Raw genomic sequence first — 15,123 nt, forward strand, 5'->3', positions numbered from 1 at the left:
ATAAATTCTGTTTTAACTAGAAACAGGCTAAGAGAGTCTTTGTTTCAATTAAAAACTGCAGATGTTTGTCTTATTTTTATACAGTTGTGCAGTTAGTAATACTGTTAATTCTTACAAAATGATTTTTTAACCTGTAGTTCCCTGTACAATTTATTCTTTATACCCACGCTTCTCTGTGTTTAAACCTAAAGTGTTTAAATAAGCGGCAGCATTTGCCAGAAGATAGTCAGTCTGTCCAGGCCCACACTTTTCCCTGTTACTTTTGTTAGAAACTAACTGATTACTATTCTAGAGTAGACACACAAGTCTTTCAAACCACATTATTAAGAAAGCTCTCTGTCTTGTTGCTTTGAATTTTATTTTTCTGCCATCATCAAATTTGTTGTAATCGTGTGCACTGTGAAAAGTGATGTAAAAATACAGTTTGATTTTTGTTGTTTGTACTGTAAACAATTCAGTAAATAAAACTATATCATCCATTGAAGAGGTTATGCTTGAGCTACTGGCAAAAATCTGCAATAAGGTCTGACATAAACATGAGTGTCCAATAACATGGACCTCATTACTTATTGTCGCCCACCTCAAGAAAGGAAATCTCCAGCTGTGCCAAAACTACAGAATGAGAAGTCCTATCAGCCATGCAAGCAAAGTGACAATAATAATAATGAATTTTATTTATAGGGCACTTTACATTAGCAGTAAATCTCGAAGTGCTACATAAAAAGTTTAAACAAAAGCAAAGCAAGATAAAAACAGAGATAAAACATCAATAATTACAGCATTCTTGTTAATAAGCTTTCCTAAAAAGAAAAGTCTTTAGCTGTTTTTTAAAACAGCCCACAATTTTCTGTGTTCTTAGGCTGTCTGGTAGGGCATCCCAGAGCCGTGGAGCAGCGGCTGCAAAGGCTCGGTCACCCATTGTATGACGTTTGGTCACAGGGGTGCAAAGGCAGTAGGTATTTGCAAAACTGAGGTTTCTTGCAGTGGTTTGTAGTTTAAGGAGTTCCTTCAGATACTGTGGAGCATTTCCATGGATCCACTAATGAGTAAACAAACAGAGTTTGTATTCAATACGGCAGTGCATAGGGAGCCAATGAAGTGACCGAAGGATTGGTGAAATATATTTGTATTTCTGCACCCTCATCAGGATTCTTGCAGCACAATTTTGAATTTGTTGGAGCTTTTGAAGGCTCTTGCTGGGGATCCCGATGAGGAATGCATTACAATAGCCAGCCTGGATGAAACAAAGGCATGAACCAGCTTTTCAGAATCACAGAGGGAAAGTTAGGGACGGAGTTTGGCTATGTTTCAGAGATGAAGGAAAGCAATTTTGCAAAGGTGATGGACATGTGTATCAAATGAAGGATGGGAGTCTAACTTGACACCCAGATTTGTAACAAAAGGGGAGAGGGTAATGGTACGGTCAGAAAAGGAAATGCAATTTACAGAGGAACGAAGTTGATTTGGGGGTGGGGTGGGGTGGGGGAGTGCCAATTAAAAGAGCTTCAGTTTTAGTGCTGTTCAGCTTGAAGTTCTTGGACATCCAGGCCTCATTCTCATCCAAGCAGGAGGATAGGGCTGATGGAGGTGTAAGATAAGTCGAATCCAGTCTCGCATAGAGCTGCGTATCATCAGCATAGCAATGGAATGAAACTCCATGCTTGTGGATGATATGACCCAGGGGCAGCATATAGATATTAAAAAGAGTCGGCCCAAGGACTGATCCTTGTGGGACCCCACAGGTGACAGTGTGGGTATGAGATTTAGCATCCCCCAAGGCCACATTGAAGGTCATCTTGAATAGACTCAAGCCCCAAGCAGAGGAAATACTTGCTGAAAAACAGGTTGGATTCTGTTATAGTAGAAGTACCACAGAACAAATTTTTAATTTGCAGGACATCTATAATGACTTTGTTGACTTGAAGAAAGCATTTGACAAGGTGTGGCATGACACAATCTGAGCTGCTACAAAAACTTACAACATGAGCCAGAAGCAGATTCATACTAATTCATCGGTTGTGTGCTAATGCTTGCAGTGCAGTACTCATCCATTGGTCAATGGGGGAGTGGTTCCACACTCCAGTAGAAGTGTTTTATGCCTGTATTCTATTATCTACACTCCTTTTAACCTCTTTCTTGAGCATACCATAACTGATACCCTCCAAGATCACCAGGGTACTGTAAGCATAAGCTTACGCATCATCACAAACCTCTGATTTTCAGATGACATTGGCAGGGTGGCAGAAAGTAAAACTGAGCTTGACCATCTGGTGAAATAACTCAAGGAAACCGTATCAACTAATGGCATGGAGATTAAATCTGAACAGACCAAGCTGGTGGCAAATATTGGAAAACCAATCGCAGTGAGCCAGTCACAGCTCATGGGCATGTTCAGCTACCTTTATCATCTGCAAAGAGGATTCAAAAACTAAAGTCTATCAAGGGATGTGTGGATAAAAGCGGCCATGGCCAATCTGGAGAGACACACGGGTCAGTCTTAAGGCCAAATGCAGATTATTGTATGCCTTGGGAGCTCATGTATAAATCCTTGTTTATATTCCATACTAAAATATGTGGTGTACACAGATAAAAACAAATCGCACACTTTTTAGCCACTTCCCACCAGTTACCATTTATGGCTTTAAAATGCCTTTTTTTGAATATTCAATGATCTAATTGCTATAAAAATTTGCCCATGTTCCTAAGTGACGTCTTTACTACACACTACGGGACAGCAGAAGAAATGAAACATCAGTGAATGTAAACTTGCGATATTACTGACATGGGAGGAGTTGTCCCCTCCAATGGATGCACAATATGTTACCCTTAATCTGAGACTTATTTTAGTATGTTTTTTTTCTCAATTTTTTAAGGCCACAGTTAATGTAAATAATTTCAAATTGGTTAAGTAACGCTGATGTCATATTATATCTTCTAGTCTTAGGCTATGTCAGATTTGCTTTATTTGTTGCTGGAGCATATCAGTTTTAATGACTGAAATTCACTGCCCATGTCACCATTACCATCTCACTGTTGATTTTCCAGTAGAGTTGTGCTCACCCTTTTTTGTGATAGCAAAAAGGATGCTGCTTGATGGAGCCAGCACTATATGAAGGGCTAAATGTTAAAGTGAGTTCAGCTGCATTCTCTGCCCTTTTTCTTTTTTTCCATTCTGTTGTGGTATGCAAAACATGAGACATCAAATAGACAAGCATGTCCTTGGTCTGCAAGGTCCAAAACACACATGTTCCTTATCCCTCATTGTTGCATTGTACTTCTGAATGAGCATTCATTGGTTGTCAGCACTCATGCATACGTAGCCCTTACCTACGACTAAAGAAAAGTCAGACTTGTTTAATTTTATCAGAGTGTGTCGCAGACCATTTGGATTGAGTCATTGGGTATGACATTGACATTGCCATTAGGCAATCGGCTTCATGGGCGCACACCTCTGACTTCCCTTGACTCTAAGATTATGTAAATGAAGGAAACAACTGAAAATCATATTAAAAGTCGCGTAATATGACATAGCCAGAATAAAATTTGAAAAAGTTCTTATTTTGACAAAATTGAAATACAGAGACAAATAAAAATGCAATCTTTTCTGTCATTTTAAATATTATTAATGGCATTTGTGTACATTTTCATAATTTAGAAGTATTAAACTTGTTAAACAAGTGGGACTTCATAATGTAATTGTACACTTTACCCATTTGACATGGGATGTGATTGGGACTTAAAAAAAAAAGCAATTATATTTTTGGTTTGCCTGGCCACACCCAAGTCTAAATACCAAACTCTGCCCATGTCTGTGATGGTGCTTTTATCACAGCATATATGCAATTAAGTGCACTGATTACATAAAGAAAATCACCAATGCAAAATGCTTATTGATCTTGGCCTGCTCACCCTTACCCTAAGGAAGTTGGATGTGTTGGAGTATCATCTTAATTTTCCAACCCATACACATAGTATGACACAAAACAGGCATGACTGTGAGACTGCTGACCAGCAAGCCAATTCACGCTGAAAAGTGTTCGTCGTCAGATATCCAATGGTTGTTAAAAGCTGTAATGGAACAGGGATTGCATGATTTCTGCATCATGGTCTCTGTATTGTGTTCTGAACTGGAGAATATAATTCCAAGAGGGATGGCTCTAAGAAGCCTGAATCAGCTTATACGACAGTCATCATCATGAGCCAAAGAATGTGAACACTGATAGCCTGCCATTGGTGGTTTCATCCAAAAAGCACTAATGCTGCCATGGCTGGTTATGTCTTCCAACACAAAGCATACTCTTTATAAACAAACTACATATGCTACACACTAAGGCAATTAATGTTGAGCATATAAATTAAGAGTTACTACCAACGATAAAGACCGCTGTATTGAGAAAGTTAACTGTATTAAAATTAGTTCAAAAACATTATGCGACTGACACGTCATTAATCTTGATTTAACTGCATATTTCGCTTGAATGAAATAAAATATTCTGTTAACTTTGTTGTCATACTGCATGGAGTCTGTAATATGTTAACAGTAAAAAAAAGTCTGCATAGCACTTACAGATGGGCAAAATTTTCCATAATAAGCCAATTTGTGTTTTATAATCTTTACTTAAAATAAGTTTTGAGTGTAAGCACATTTTATTCACGAGGCTCATGGTTCTTAACATCTTTCTGTATGCTTGTTAACCAAGAACCTTGACAGTAGGGCTGCAACTAATGATTATTTTGGTAGCCGACTAATCATTCAATTTATTTTTCGATTAGTCACGATTATTTCGTGCCTGACTATTTTGATGCCTGTGACCTGTGGTTGCACATCCTGTTATGGGCTCCAGTGCATGTCTTACCTCATCTGCTTACGTCTGTCAACCTTTGAATATCACCCTGATGTCTCTGCATTAACACTATTAAAATTAATAATAATCAAATTAAAATAACCAGTGAAATACATGAATTTGAAAATAATCAGATGTTTTTATATTGGTGTGACCATCACAATAAAAAATAAATACATTAAACAGTACAAACTAAAGTGCACGTAGTCTTTAAACAAAAAAAGTGCATTTAACTTAACCAAAAAATACATCGTTAAGGCTGAAACGTTTTTCATATTTTAGTAATAAATGACAAAATGTAGACATAAACTATATAATGTGTAAAGCCTGAAATGCAAAGATCAAATACTTTCACAAAAGGTTCAAGGACAATACAATAGCTTCCGTGGTGCAGCAGTAGGAATTGCTGACTTATAGTCAAGAGTCCCCCTGTTCGATCCTGACTGCCTCATATATTTGCTCGTAGTGAGTTGCTCTTATTGTTAATATTATACAATAAACACATACAGTACATTTTAATTTGCGTCTGTAACAGCCACTGTATTAAATGTATAGTACTTGTAAAAGCTACGTTTTTTGTTTTTTTTTTCACTTTTGTTCTGGCATTCACGATAACGATACATACTACCGCCCCCCAGGGATCTGATGCTATTACTTTGTATCTGAAACTGGGAATAACTGTAGATGTGAGTGGTGTTTTTAGACAATTGAACTGGAAATTCTCTGATCTGGATGGATTAAAGCTGAGGCACAAACACTGGCGAATCTGCCTTATTCGCATCTCATTGTCACTTGATTTTTTTTTTTTTATTAAATTTTATTGAGTGTTCCTGCTTATGCTGAATTAATATGCGCCTCATGGCCCGTGATGTCAAAGCTGCACTGAGAAAAAAACAGAGACAAAAGTATACAGTATATGATATTTGGAATTATTCATTTTAAGACATTATAGTACATTTCAGAAAACGTGGCTCGGATGCAACATTATTCATATTCATTCGTGTACCTTCTTGCGGTTGTAATCCGTGACTGCTTTTTTCTCCTCATCTTGCCCAGTCTCCACAGGACTCCAGAACATGCAGAGGAAAGAACATGCAAGGTGAGCCATGAACGCTCTTCTTTTCTCAGTGGACCGCGTACATGCCTTGCACAGTACATGTACTTTGATCGCCGCCAGGTCAAGCTTGTTATAGCACTAGCAACCGGCCACCTGCGTACTTCTGCTAGCACTGAATAAGCTCACGACTTCTGGTGTCAACGCGCAGCACCGGGGGGTTAGGCGAAAGAAAGAGACAAATATATGTGACATTTTGAAGAAATCGTTGTATGACCTGAATAGTACCAATCAGAAAACATCATCGCACCAATGCAATATTATTTGAAAACGAACAGATCGGGTGTAAATTTGTTACTTGTAAAAGTTAGCTTTTTTTCAACTTTTATCTTCTCAGTCACGCTCTCCATCCCCTCCTGATCTGACCCTAACTGACTAACTAACTAAGAGCACCAGCATAAATTCTCAAGAGACAGCGGCATCACATCTCCAGGATGCTTGCGTTTCAGATGCTCATGCATCGCGGTGGTGCTGCCATGATAAGAAAGCTCTGCTTTGCATAATCGGCATTCAATATTTTTTTCTTTTTCGGTGAAGTGGTCCCTCACTTTAGAAAGTTGCTGTCTCAATTTTTTTTCCCATCTCCTTCCCCCTTCTCAATCCGACTCACCATTGCAACCACATTTATTTTCCTCTACATTCTTCTTCTCTTCAGTCGTTCTTCTGCGTTGGTAGGACTGTGTGCAGTCTTGACAAGCAATATCAAACAATACTGCCCCCAGACGTTCATGTAGTGCATTGCAGTTACAAAAACCAATATGGTTCTTTGTGACTGGAGCCTCTATTGAAGGTTCTATTTATGACACGTTGACGATTTTTTTTAGTCTACGTCATTGATTACATTGACTAATCGTTGCAGCCCTACTTGACAGCAGAATTGCAGCAAAAAATCTACATGGTGGACATGAGCTGCCACAGAACTGCTGTGAGGATTTCTTACTTTGACGGTTTTCACCACTGAGATCTGTTGCATCATTCAACAGTAATCTATGAAGAGTTCCTCACCATAATAAGCTGAAGTGATATGTTTGTATCACAAGATATGAGAGCAAAAAGATCACTAAGACAGTCTTGCAAGGAATGGCAGGAAAAAAAAGGTGGACGGACAACATCTCCAGTTGGACTCAAATGACCTTTGCTGAAACCTAAATGCTGGCATATAACTGGCAAGTGTGGCGACAGTTGTCTGAATGTAGCACCAACATGATAATGTTGGGTCAAGAGACCAGAGAGATTGTGAACAATGAGAAGTAACATCAATGCAGCTTCTCATCCCAGAGTCACTTCATTTTACCCTTGGTTGCTACTTTCCCTCCTTCTGTCTGTCTCTTCTGCTCTGGCATCTCTTCTTTGTGCCAGTTAAGCTCTTGCCAGCCACTCTCCTGTGGACACCAGACACACAAATTTCTTTGTTTAGACACACCCCAAATTTGCTTCTAGGGTCTGGGTCACCTGACCTGAACCTCCACTGGCATCTTATGGTGTTCCCGTTCATTCTTTTGGATTTAAAGGTCATCACGGCATTTTTCAACAGTGTGCCCACTAGTGGTAAGGAGGCATTGCTACTTATAGTATTCATTTTGTGGTTGCCAACTATGTTTAATCTAGAGACCACACTTCTTAAATCCCTCCCTCTTAATATCGTGGTGATACTTTATCTGGGAAATCATCAGCTTTACAATTGCATCATTAAGGTAGATTTAAAATGGCAAGCTGGCACTGTGTCTATGTTTCAGTTATTTCGTAAGATAAACTGTTTTTTTATTCCATTGTAGATTCCCGTTGTCAGTGTTTATGCTCATTAACTGACATGATGAGTACAGACTTTTTTTTTTCCCCCTCTCAGCTGGAGTGTGTTTGCTCAAACTACTTGCCTTACTAAAAAAATAAATATTTAGAAATTGTATTTGTACAGTCCCGCTGACTCTCGTCATATTTTCTTATGCTTATTTTAGGCTCTTCCCGAGACTTCCATCGCCTCATATGCTGCAAGCTTGAAGGACAAATCCTCTTTGGTCCCAGCGTTGTATAAGGTGATAAGAGAAACCCAGAATGAGGTATGTTTAGACATTAGTAAGTTTCTCTGCTCAAATCCTGCCTCTTTGCTTACAATAGTTTAAAATAGCCTCTGTTCAATTTAGCCAATTATCCCAAAGAGACGAGCACTTAATTAAATCCCCAGTTAATGTTACTTCATAATGGATTTAACTGCACTACCAGCTTAACACATGAATTGGAATGGGGCCTGGAGAGCCTGTTTAAAGCAGTTTATTCTACTCTCACTGACAAAGCTCTGCATAGCCTTTGATTTTCCACTAGCTAACATAAAACACTCTGCCTTTTTATTTTTATAAAATTGTTAAAAGGCAGGTACTGAATTTTAATAGTTCCCAACCAATTTCACTCCATGCTTTATACTTTAATTTGCCGATTATTCCTGCCTTGTGCCTAGTGCTTGCTGTGATGGGCTCCTGCTTCCCCGTGAGCCTGTCCTGGATAAGCAGATTTGGAAATAGGTGGGTAGATGTACATTGAAATTTAATATTTTATATACATATTCTTGTGCTAAACATCAACCAGAAAAACTTTTTTACTTCTATACTATATTTTCATACAAAGGATATAGCTCAAAGTGCTTTACAAGATAATTACAAATTAAAATTTAATTAAAAAAATACAAAAAATAAATAATGCACATGTACATATGATGAATATGTAATTAATACAGAAGTACAGTCTTAATGTAGTAGTGTGCTTGCTTTCTCCTTGGTGGTGTGTTTTGGTTTTTATCAACATAGGAAAAATATTTTTTCTCCAGCAAGACTTAAAGTGGGAGTGGTGTTCAAGAAGTCTTGATCTTCTATTACCAAATGCAGAAAAGTCAAGGTCAATAGAGATTGTGTTCCACTAGGCATTGTGAAATGCACTCGTCAAGATGGAAGTTGCTCACGTTGCAGTGAATAAGTGCTGCACTTTGTACAATACAAGCCATAATAGGCACACTTGGTTGGTTGGGTTTGTGTTAGTTGGTATATTGGATAAACCCACATTCTCTATTTTGCATGTTGTATTTAGATGCAATAGGTTATTATTGAAATACAGTTTAAATGTTCAATGTGTGCACACTTAGTTACTGCAGTTTAAGAGACCTATGAATTATAATTACAGTTTGGGAACCTGAATTGTGCAATGTGTTTAAATTGGCTTATTTTTTTCACTTTGTTAACTATGATTCTGTTCAGTTAATCTGTTGTTGCTGTGCAAGTATAGTACATGTTGAATCTGCGTAAGTATTTAGTGCTTTGTCTTCAATATCCTGGAAAGGAATTATACTCCCACAGTTTAATAACTTATTGGAGAGTATTTGGTAGGAAGCCATAATGTAATAATGATGAAAGGTTTGCTTCCATCAGAACTCTTATTTCTTATTTCTCATACCAAGCCTGTTTCAGTCATGAAAAATATGGAGGCTTACCTGCATGTGAGCAGCACATATTGTCTAATTGGACACTTATGCAGGGTGCAGGTTCCAAGGATTAACACACAATTAGCTTAATGCATTGAGTTAAGCCCCTGTGAATCTTGTGAAAATTAATAACAGTCAACCTTTTTTACCATCACATGCTTGATATGATGTTTGACTTTTGAAATTTTGAGGTCATGAAGCTTTAATACTAGTTTGGCCGGGGGCATAGATGAGGTTAGCTAGAAACTTATTGTTTGTTTTCTTCAAGTTCCTCTAAATGGGCAGTTTCATGCCGAGTCATTGTAAACTAATTACTTCATATGTGTACTACTTGTTTGTTTTCTGCCATATAGGGTAAGATTGTTTGTTTTGTTTGCTTTGGTAGTTTTAATCTTTTTTTTTTTTTTGATTCAGTACAAAAACCATGTATTGTTCACAAGTCTTCAACCTCATTTTATTCATGTTTACTGCCTAAAACAGGGATTTCAAACTCCAAGCTCCAGTCCTGGAGGGCTGCAATGGCTACAGGTTTTCATTCTAACCCTTTTCTTAATTAGTGACCTGTTTTGCTGCTAATTCACTTTTTTTGAATTAATTTTAATTGACTTGCTCTGGAAGACTCAATAATTGTTTATTTTTCCTTAATTAGCAACCAAACAGTAATGAGGTACAAAATGAACCAAAACATGACTATCCTACAATATTTGAAAATAAAAAGGGTAGAAGTCTCAGGCATGTTGATTTGCTCAGGTCCCCAAAAAATTTTAACACTGCTCTTGGAAAAAAGAAAAAAATCAACAATATTAAAAATGTCTGCTATTGCACAATGAGAGCAACATAACGCCATGGAACTAAACAATGGGTTTAATTAATGACAAGACTCTGTACCTAATTAAGCAACTGGTTGGAGTGAAATTGGTTGGAGTTTGAGGACCTGACTTAGTTCGTCTTCTATTGGCTCACTCGCTTCACATTTCATTTTTGTTTATGGAAAGAATAAAGCAATTCAGTGGAATGATGGAGAAATTCTGGAGAACAAATTAAAAAAAAAAAAAAAACAAGTCAATTAAAATGAATTCAAAAGAAGTTAATTAGCAGCAAAAACAAGTCACTAATTAAGAAAAGTGTTAGAATGAAAACCTGCAGCCACTGGCACCCTCTAGGACTGGAGTTTGAGATCCCTGGCCTAGAAGCTCTTTTTGTTCACACATTATTTGTAAATATTATTATTATAATACTATATTTCATTTTGTTCCAATCCATACAGCCATGCTGCTAGTACTTGAAGTCTCAAGTGCAGAAGCATTGCTCACTTAGTCCCATTTTGTGTTATGTTTGCTCTTCAAAAGCCCACTGCAGAAATACTGTGAAAGGGTTGCATTGTGACTAGATCCTGTGAAATTTGTTTCTTCATTTTTAAGGAGCTGTCAGTTAAAGTTTTTTTTTGTGTTATGGTCTTCTTATATTTGTTGGTGAGATCTACAACTGTATAATAATCACTTATGCTATTTGATTATGGCTGGGTAGGTCTATTATGCAGACATTCTTTCATGTCAAAACAATGTTAAAATAAAAAAAAATAAATTTAAAATTTAAATAGGATTTTTAGCCTCATGAATTGGACTGTTGCCCCTTTAAGCAATGCTCTTCCATCCATCCATTTTCCAACCCGCTGATTCCGAACACAGGGTCACGGGGGTCTGCTGGAGCCAATACCAGCCAACACAGGGCACAAGGCAGGAACCAATCCTGGGCAGGGTGCCAACCTACCGCAGGACACACATAAACACACCCGGGACAATTTAGAATCGCCAATCCACCTAATCTGCATGTCTTTGGTCTGTGGAAGGAAACCGGAGCGCCCGGAGGAAACCCACGCAGACACGGGGAGAACATGCAAACTCCATGCAGGGAGGACCCGGGAAGCAAACCGGGTCTCCTAACTGCAAGGCAGCAGCGCTACCACTGCGCCACCGTGCCGCTCAGCACTGCTCTTATATTGTAATAAACTGTTAACCTTTAATTCATACACTCAACTTCTATAACATATTTCTGGCAGGGTGGTCTATAGTGGTTAAGGTGTTGGACTAACTTAGATGATTGCTAGTTCAGTCCTACCTGTATGCATGTAAACAAACTTAGCACCTGTAAAAAGTTTGGATGGTGTTCACTGTGTAATGGCATTCTCAAACCTGTTTCATTCAACTCTGGTCCCCCAGTTAACTTACCTTGCAAATGTTTGGAAATGAGGGGAGAAATCCAAAGTACCAAAAGAAGATCCATGTAAAGAACATGTAAAATACATCCACAAGGAAACTGAACAGGGTAAGGATTTGATACCAGGACACTGGATCCATAAGGAAGCAGTGCAGCCCACCCATTGTGCCACCATCCCTCCCACTATATAGAAGAATATAAAGGATCGGTGGCTGAGAAGCTCAAACGCTTCCATATGTTTAAATTCTGTATGTGTACAAATTGTGTTACCTTAACTTTGGAAAGAGTATCAGCATGGTTCTAATAAATGGAGGTGCTTTTTTATTGTCTTGTGCAAGTTTCTTTCCAGCAAGATTTGAAAACTTTCAGGGTCTAAATACAAGGGACTATTAGCCCTTACCCCACTCCATGGAAGGGACCTCTGTGTATTCTTTTCAATGTATGTCCAGAATGTGTTTACATATTAAATATTAAAGACACAAAGTGTTTAGGCAGGACAACTGAAATGTACAATACAGTATTTACTAAACATGCTTATTTATGCTGTTTTTCGTATTTTCTAATAACATTTTAGTGATCAGAAATATCCATGGAAGTGTTTAGCTTTTCTCTGTTATAAAAGTGAAACTTCACATTCCATAAGTGCTATAATCTTTTGCCACTTTTAGAGCTGAACAGCAAGGTTATTGCACAGGGGTATAAACCAAGCATGCAGTATATAATCCAACATCAACATAAGGAAGATGGAGTCGGTTCAATTTGAAACAGTTATGTGGAATTCGTTTTTGAATTACTGTGCTGGTTTTGTGGTGTACTGAAATTATAAATAATGATGCATGGTGCAAATTGCAATGTGAATATTGCACCCCCAGCAGTAATAATAAGCTAGCACATAGATTGTACATATAGTACTGTAGTATCGGACTCATATGAAGCTACCAGACATACTTACCAACCCAATAAAGTCTTGTGTAAAGAAATAGCTTTTTCTTTATTCTCATTTTTGCTTCACATGCTATATTTGAGTTGGCTCAATAGCAACCTCTAGAGACCACAACTGATGTACTATATTTAATATCTGTTTGATATGGAGATGCTGGACATACTTACTTACCTACCCAATAAAACTGTTATGAAAAGAAATGAGTTGTTTTTTCTTAATAATGATTTTTACAAAAAATACCTTTGTTGTTGAAAGGATACCAGTCCAGATTTTCACAGTAAATAGCTTCTCAGTGTGGCAGGACTTGAAGCATCACAACCATATCCTTTGCTTTTAATGCATTATACTGATAACTGCATTTTATTTTCTTTTGTTACAAAGGATGTTCATTAAAGCTTGGAGGCTGTGAGTCTCTGTGGCTCGGTTTTTAATGACTTCTTTAGAAAGGATGTTGAAATGAAAAGACAGCATTTTGGCTTGAAACTCCTCACTTCACCTGCTTTGGCATTGAACGAATTTTTTAAATCTTATTTGTGTCTTTATGCTTTGCACTAGTATGCAGCATGCGTTATCGTATGGGTACAAATGTATGCTTCCTTTTTGATGAATAAATAATAACCCAGCACAGGTAATTTGATTCAGCACAATTAAAAATCTTAATGGAAAATAAAAAGTATTTTGTTGTTTGGATGGAAAAAAAATGAAAGCTCTTTTGACATAAGCATTTTTGTGTTTAGAGTTTAGTTTATGTGAGAGGCAGTTAGTAGTATAAAACTCATATTTCTCATGAAAAGTAGTTTAAAAAGAAAAGGCAGTCTAAACATTTTTTTACTATGCTATAAAAATAGTCTGTATCTGTTCCTTGAAACTGTGCATCTGATTGTTGCTTTATATTTGGATGAGAAAAAATATTCTTCCATGTCTTACAAAATTATTACATGTACAGTCATCCCACTACTGACCCTCTGTGACCCTGAGCAAGTCAATTGACCTGCCTGTGCCCCAACAGGAAAATCAAAAGAAGTGTAGCCAATTGTATCATAAAATGTTGTAAGCCACCTTGGATGAAACTGTCAGCCAAATAAGTAAATGTAGATCATAATATAGGTAAAAGAAGCACAAGAAAACCTACAATATAACACACAAGAACTGCGTAGTGTTTTTATTGAGGCTTTTAAAGTATTAGAATGATAAGCTGAGACCAGAAAGAGACCTACTGTATATAGATTATCAAGAAAATAAACCTCTTTGCCCTGTAGTTACTGGAGTTGCTGAAAAAAGTCAAAAGTATATTTGCCCTTGGTCATCTGGTTCCCCTGCCCCTCTCTGGACATTCTATGGTATAGTATGATGCAGACATGTAATATTGATTTTTGGTGAAATATAGCAGATTTAAAAATGTTATGTTGTGACATCCATTCTGAGGAATACAGGTTCCATAGTGTTCACTTGATAAACATGGAAATGGCAGCAGCTATCACAGCATTGCTGCCACGAAAGGGATAACTTTTCAGGTCATCATGGTGTTGCCATTTAATTTAGTGGACTATGGGGAAAAAACACAATGTTTACTGTCAATATGGTTGTATTCTAGATTCAAATACTTTGACCGGTCATTTGTCTGTTTGGAGTTTGGCTCTTCCACCTATGTCTATGTGTGTTTTACTGTAGGTAGTCGGGCATTCCTTTCAAAAATCCTTGATACATGCAGATTACCGTTGGTGCATTGGCACCTGTAAATTGGCTTCACCGTGTGTGCATGAATGTGCCCCCTGTTCTGGACTGGTGATCTGTCAGGCGTGGTTTTCAGAATTTTACATATAAGGTAATTTCCAGCCTCATCATCACTGAAGTGGATTGAACATATTTGAGGACATGCATTAATATGGTTTTGTTCTGTGCTGTACTGTTAACTGTGTATGATATGAGTAAGTGATGTAATTTGCTTTTCCTTTAATTGTAAAACCACAAATTTCTGTGTAAATGTTTCTGTGGCTATTGTAATAATATATATGTGTGTATATATATATATATATATATATATATATATATGTATGTATGTATGTATGTATGTATATATATATGTATGTATATATGTGTATATATCTATACTAATAAAAGGCAAAGCCCTCACTCACTCACTCACTCACTAATAAAAGGCACCCTGACTCACTCACTGACTCATCACTAATTCTCCAACTTCCCGTGTGGGTGGAAGACTGAAATTTGGCAGGCTCATTCCTTACAGCTTACTTACAAAAGATGGGCAGGTTTCATTTCGAAATTCTACGCGTAATGGTCATAACTGGGATCTATTTTTCTCCATATAATGTAATGGAGTTAAGTTCGATGACCGTGGGGGGCGGAGTTTCGTGTGACATTATCACGCCTCCCACGTAATCACGTGAACTGACTGTCAACGCAATACGTAGAAAACAAGGAAGAGCTCCAAAAAGCACAGAAGAAAACATGCATTATACAATACAATTGAGAAGGCAGCGAAACAATAAGAAGCGAGCGAGTCACACATAGAACCATA

General features: G+C 37.5%; 1 protein-coding gene across 5 annotated transcripts in view; it reads left to right on the forward strand.

Moving 5' to 3' along the window:
- The window catches only part of fam126a (family with sequence similarity 126 member A), a 128,549-nt gene that overhangs the window by 65,648 nt on the left and 47,778 nt on the right, over nucleotides 1–15,123 (forward strand). For all 5 annotated transcript variants that reach the window (XM_039737701.1, XM_039737699.1, XM_039737698.1 and 2 more), the window contains one exon: nucleotides 7,914–8,015. In XM_039737701.1, coding sequence (XP_039593635.1) covers nucleotides 7,914–8,015 — 102 coding nt within the window. The remainder of the gene's footprint in view (nucleotides 1–7,913; nucleotides 8,016–15,123) is intronic.

Source organism: Polypterus senegalus, chromosome 15, assembly GCF_016835505.1.
Source record: "Polypterus senegalus isolate Bchr_013 chromosome 15, ASM1683550v1, whole genome shotgun sequence".
NCBI classification, from domain to species: Eukaryota; Metazoa; Chordata; class Cladistia; order Polypteriformes; family Polypteridae; genus Polypterus; species Polypterus senegalus.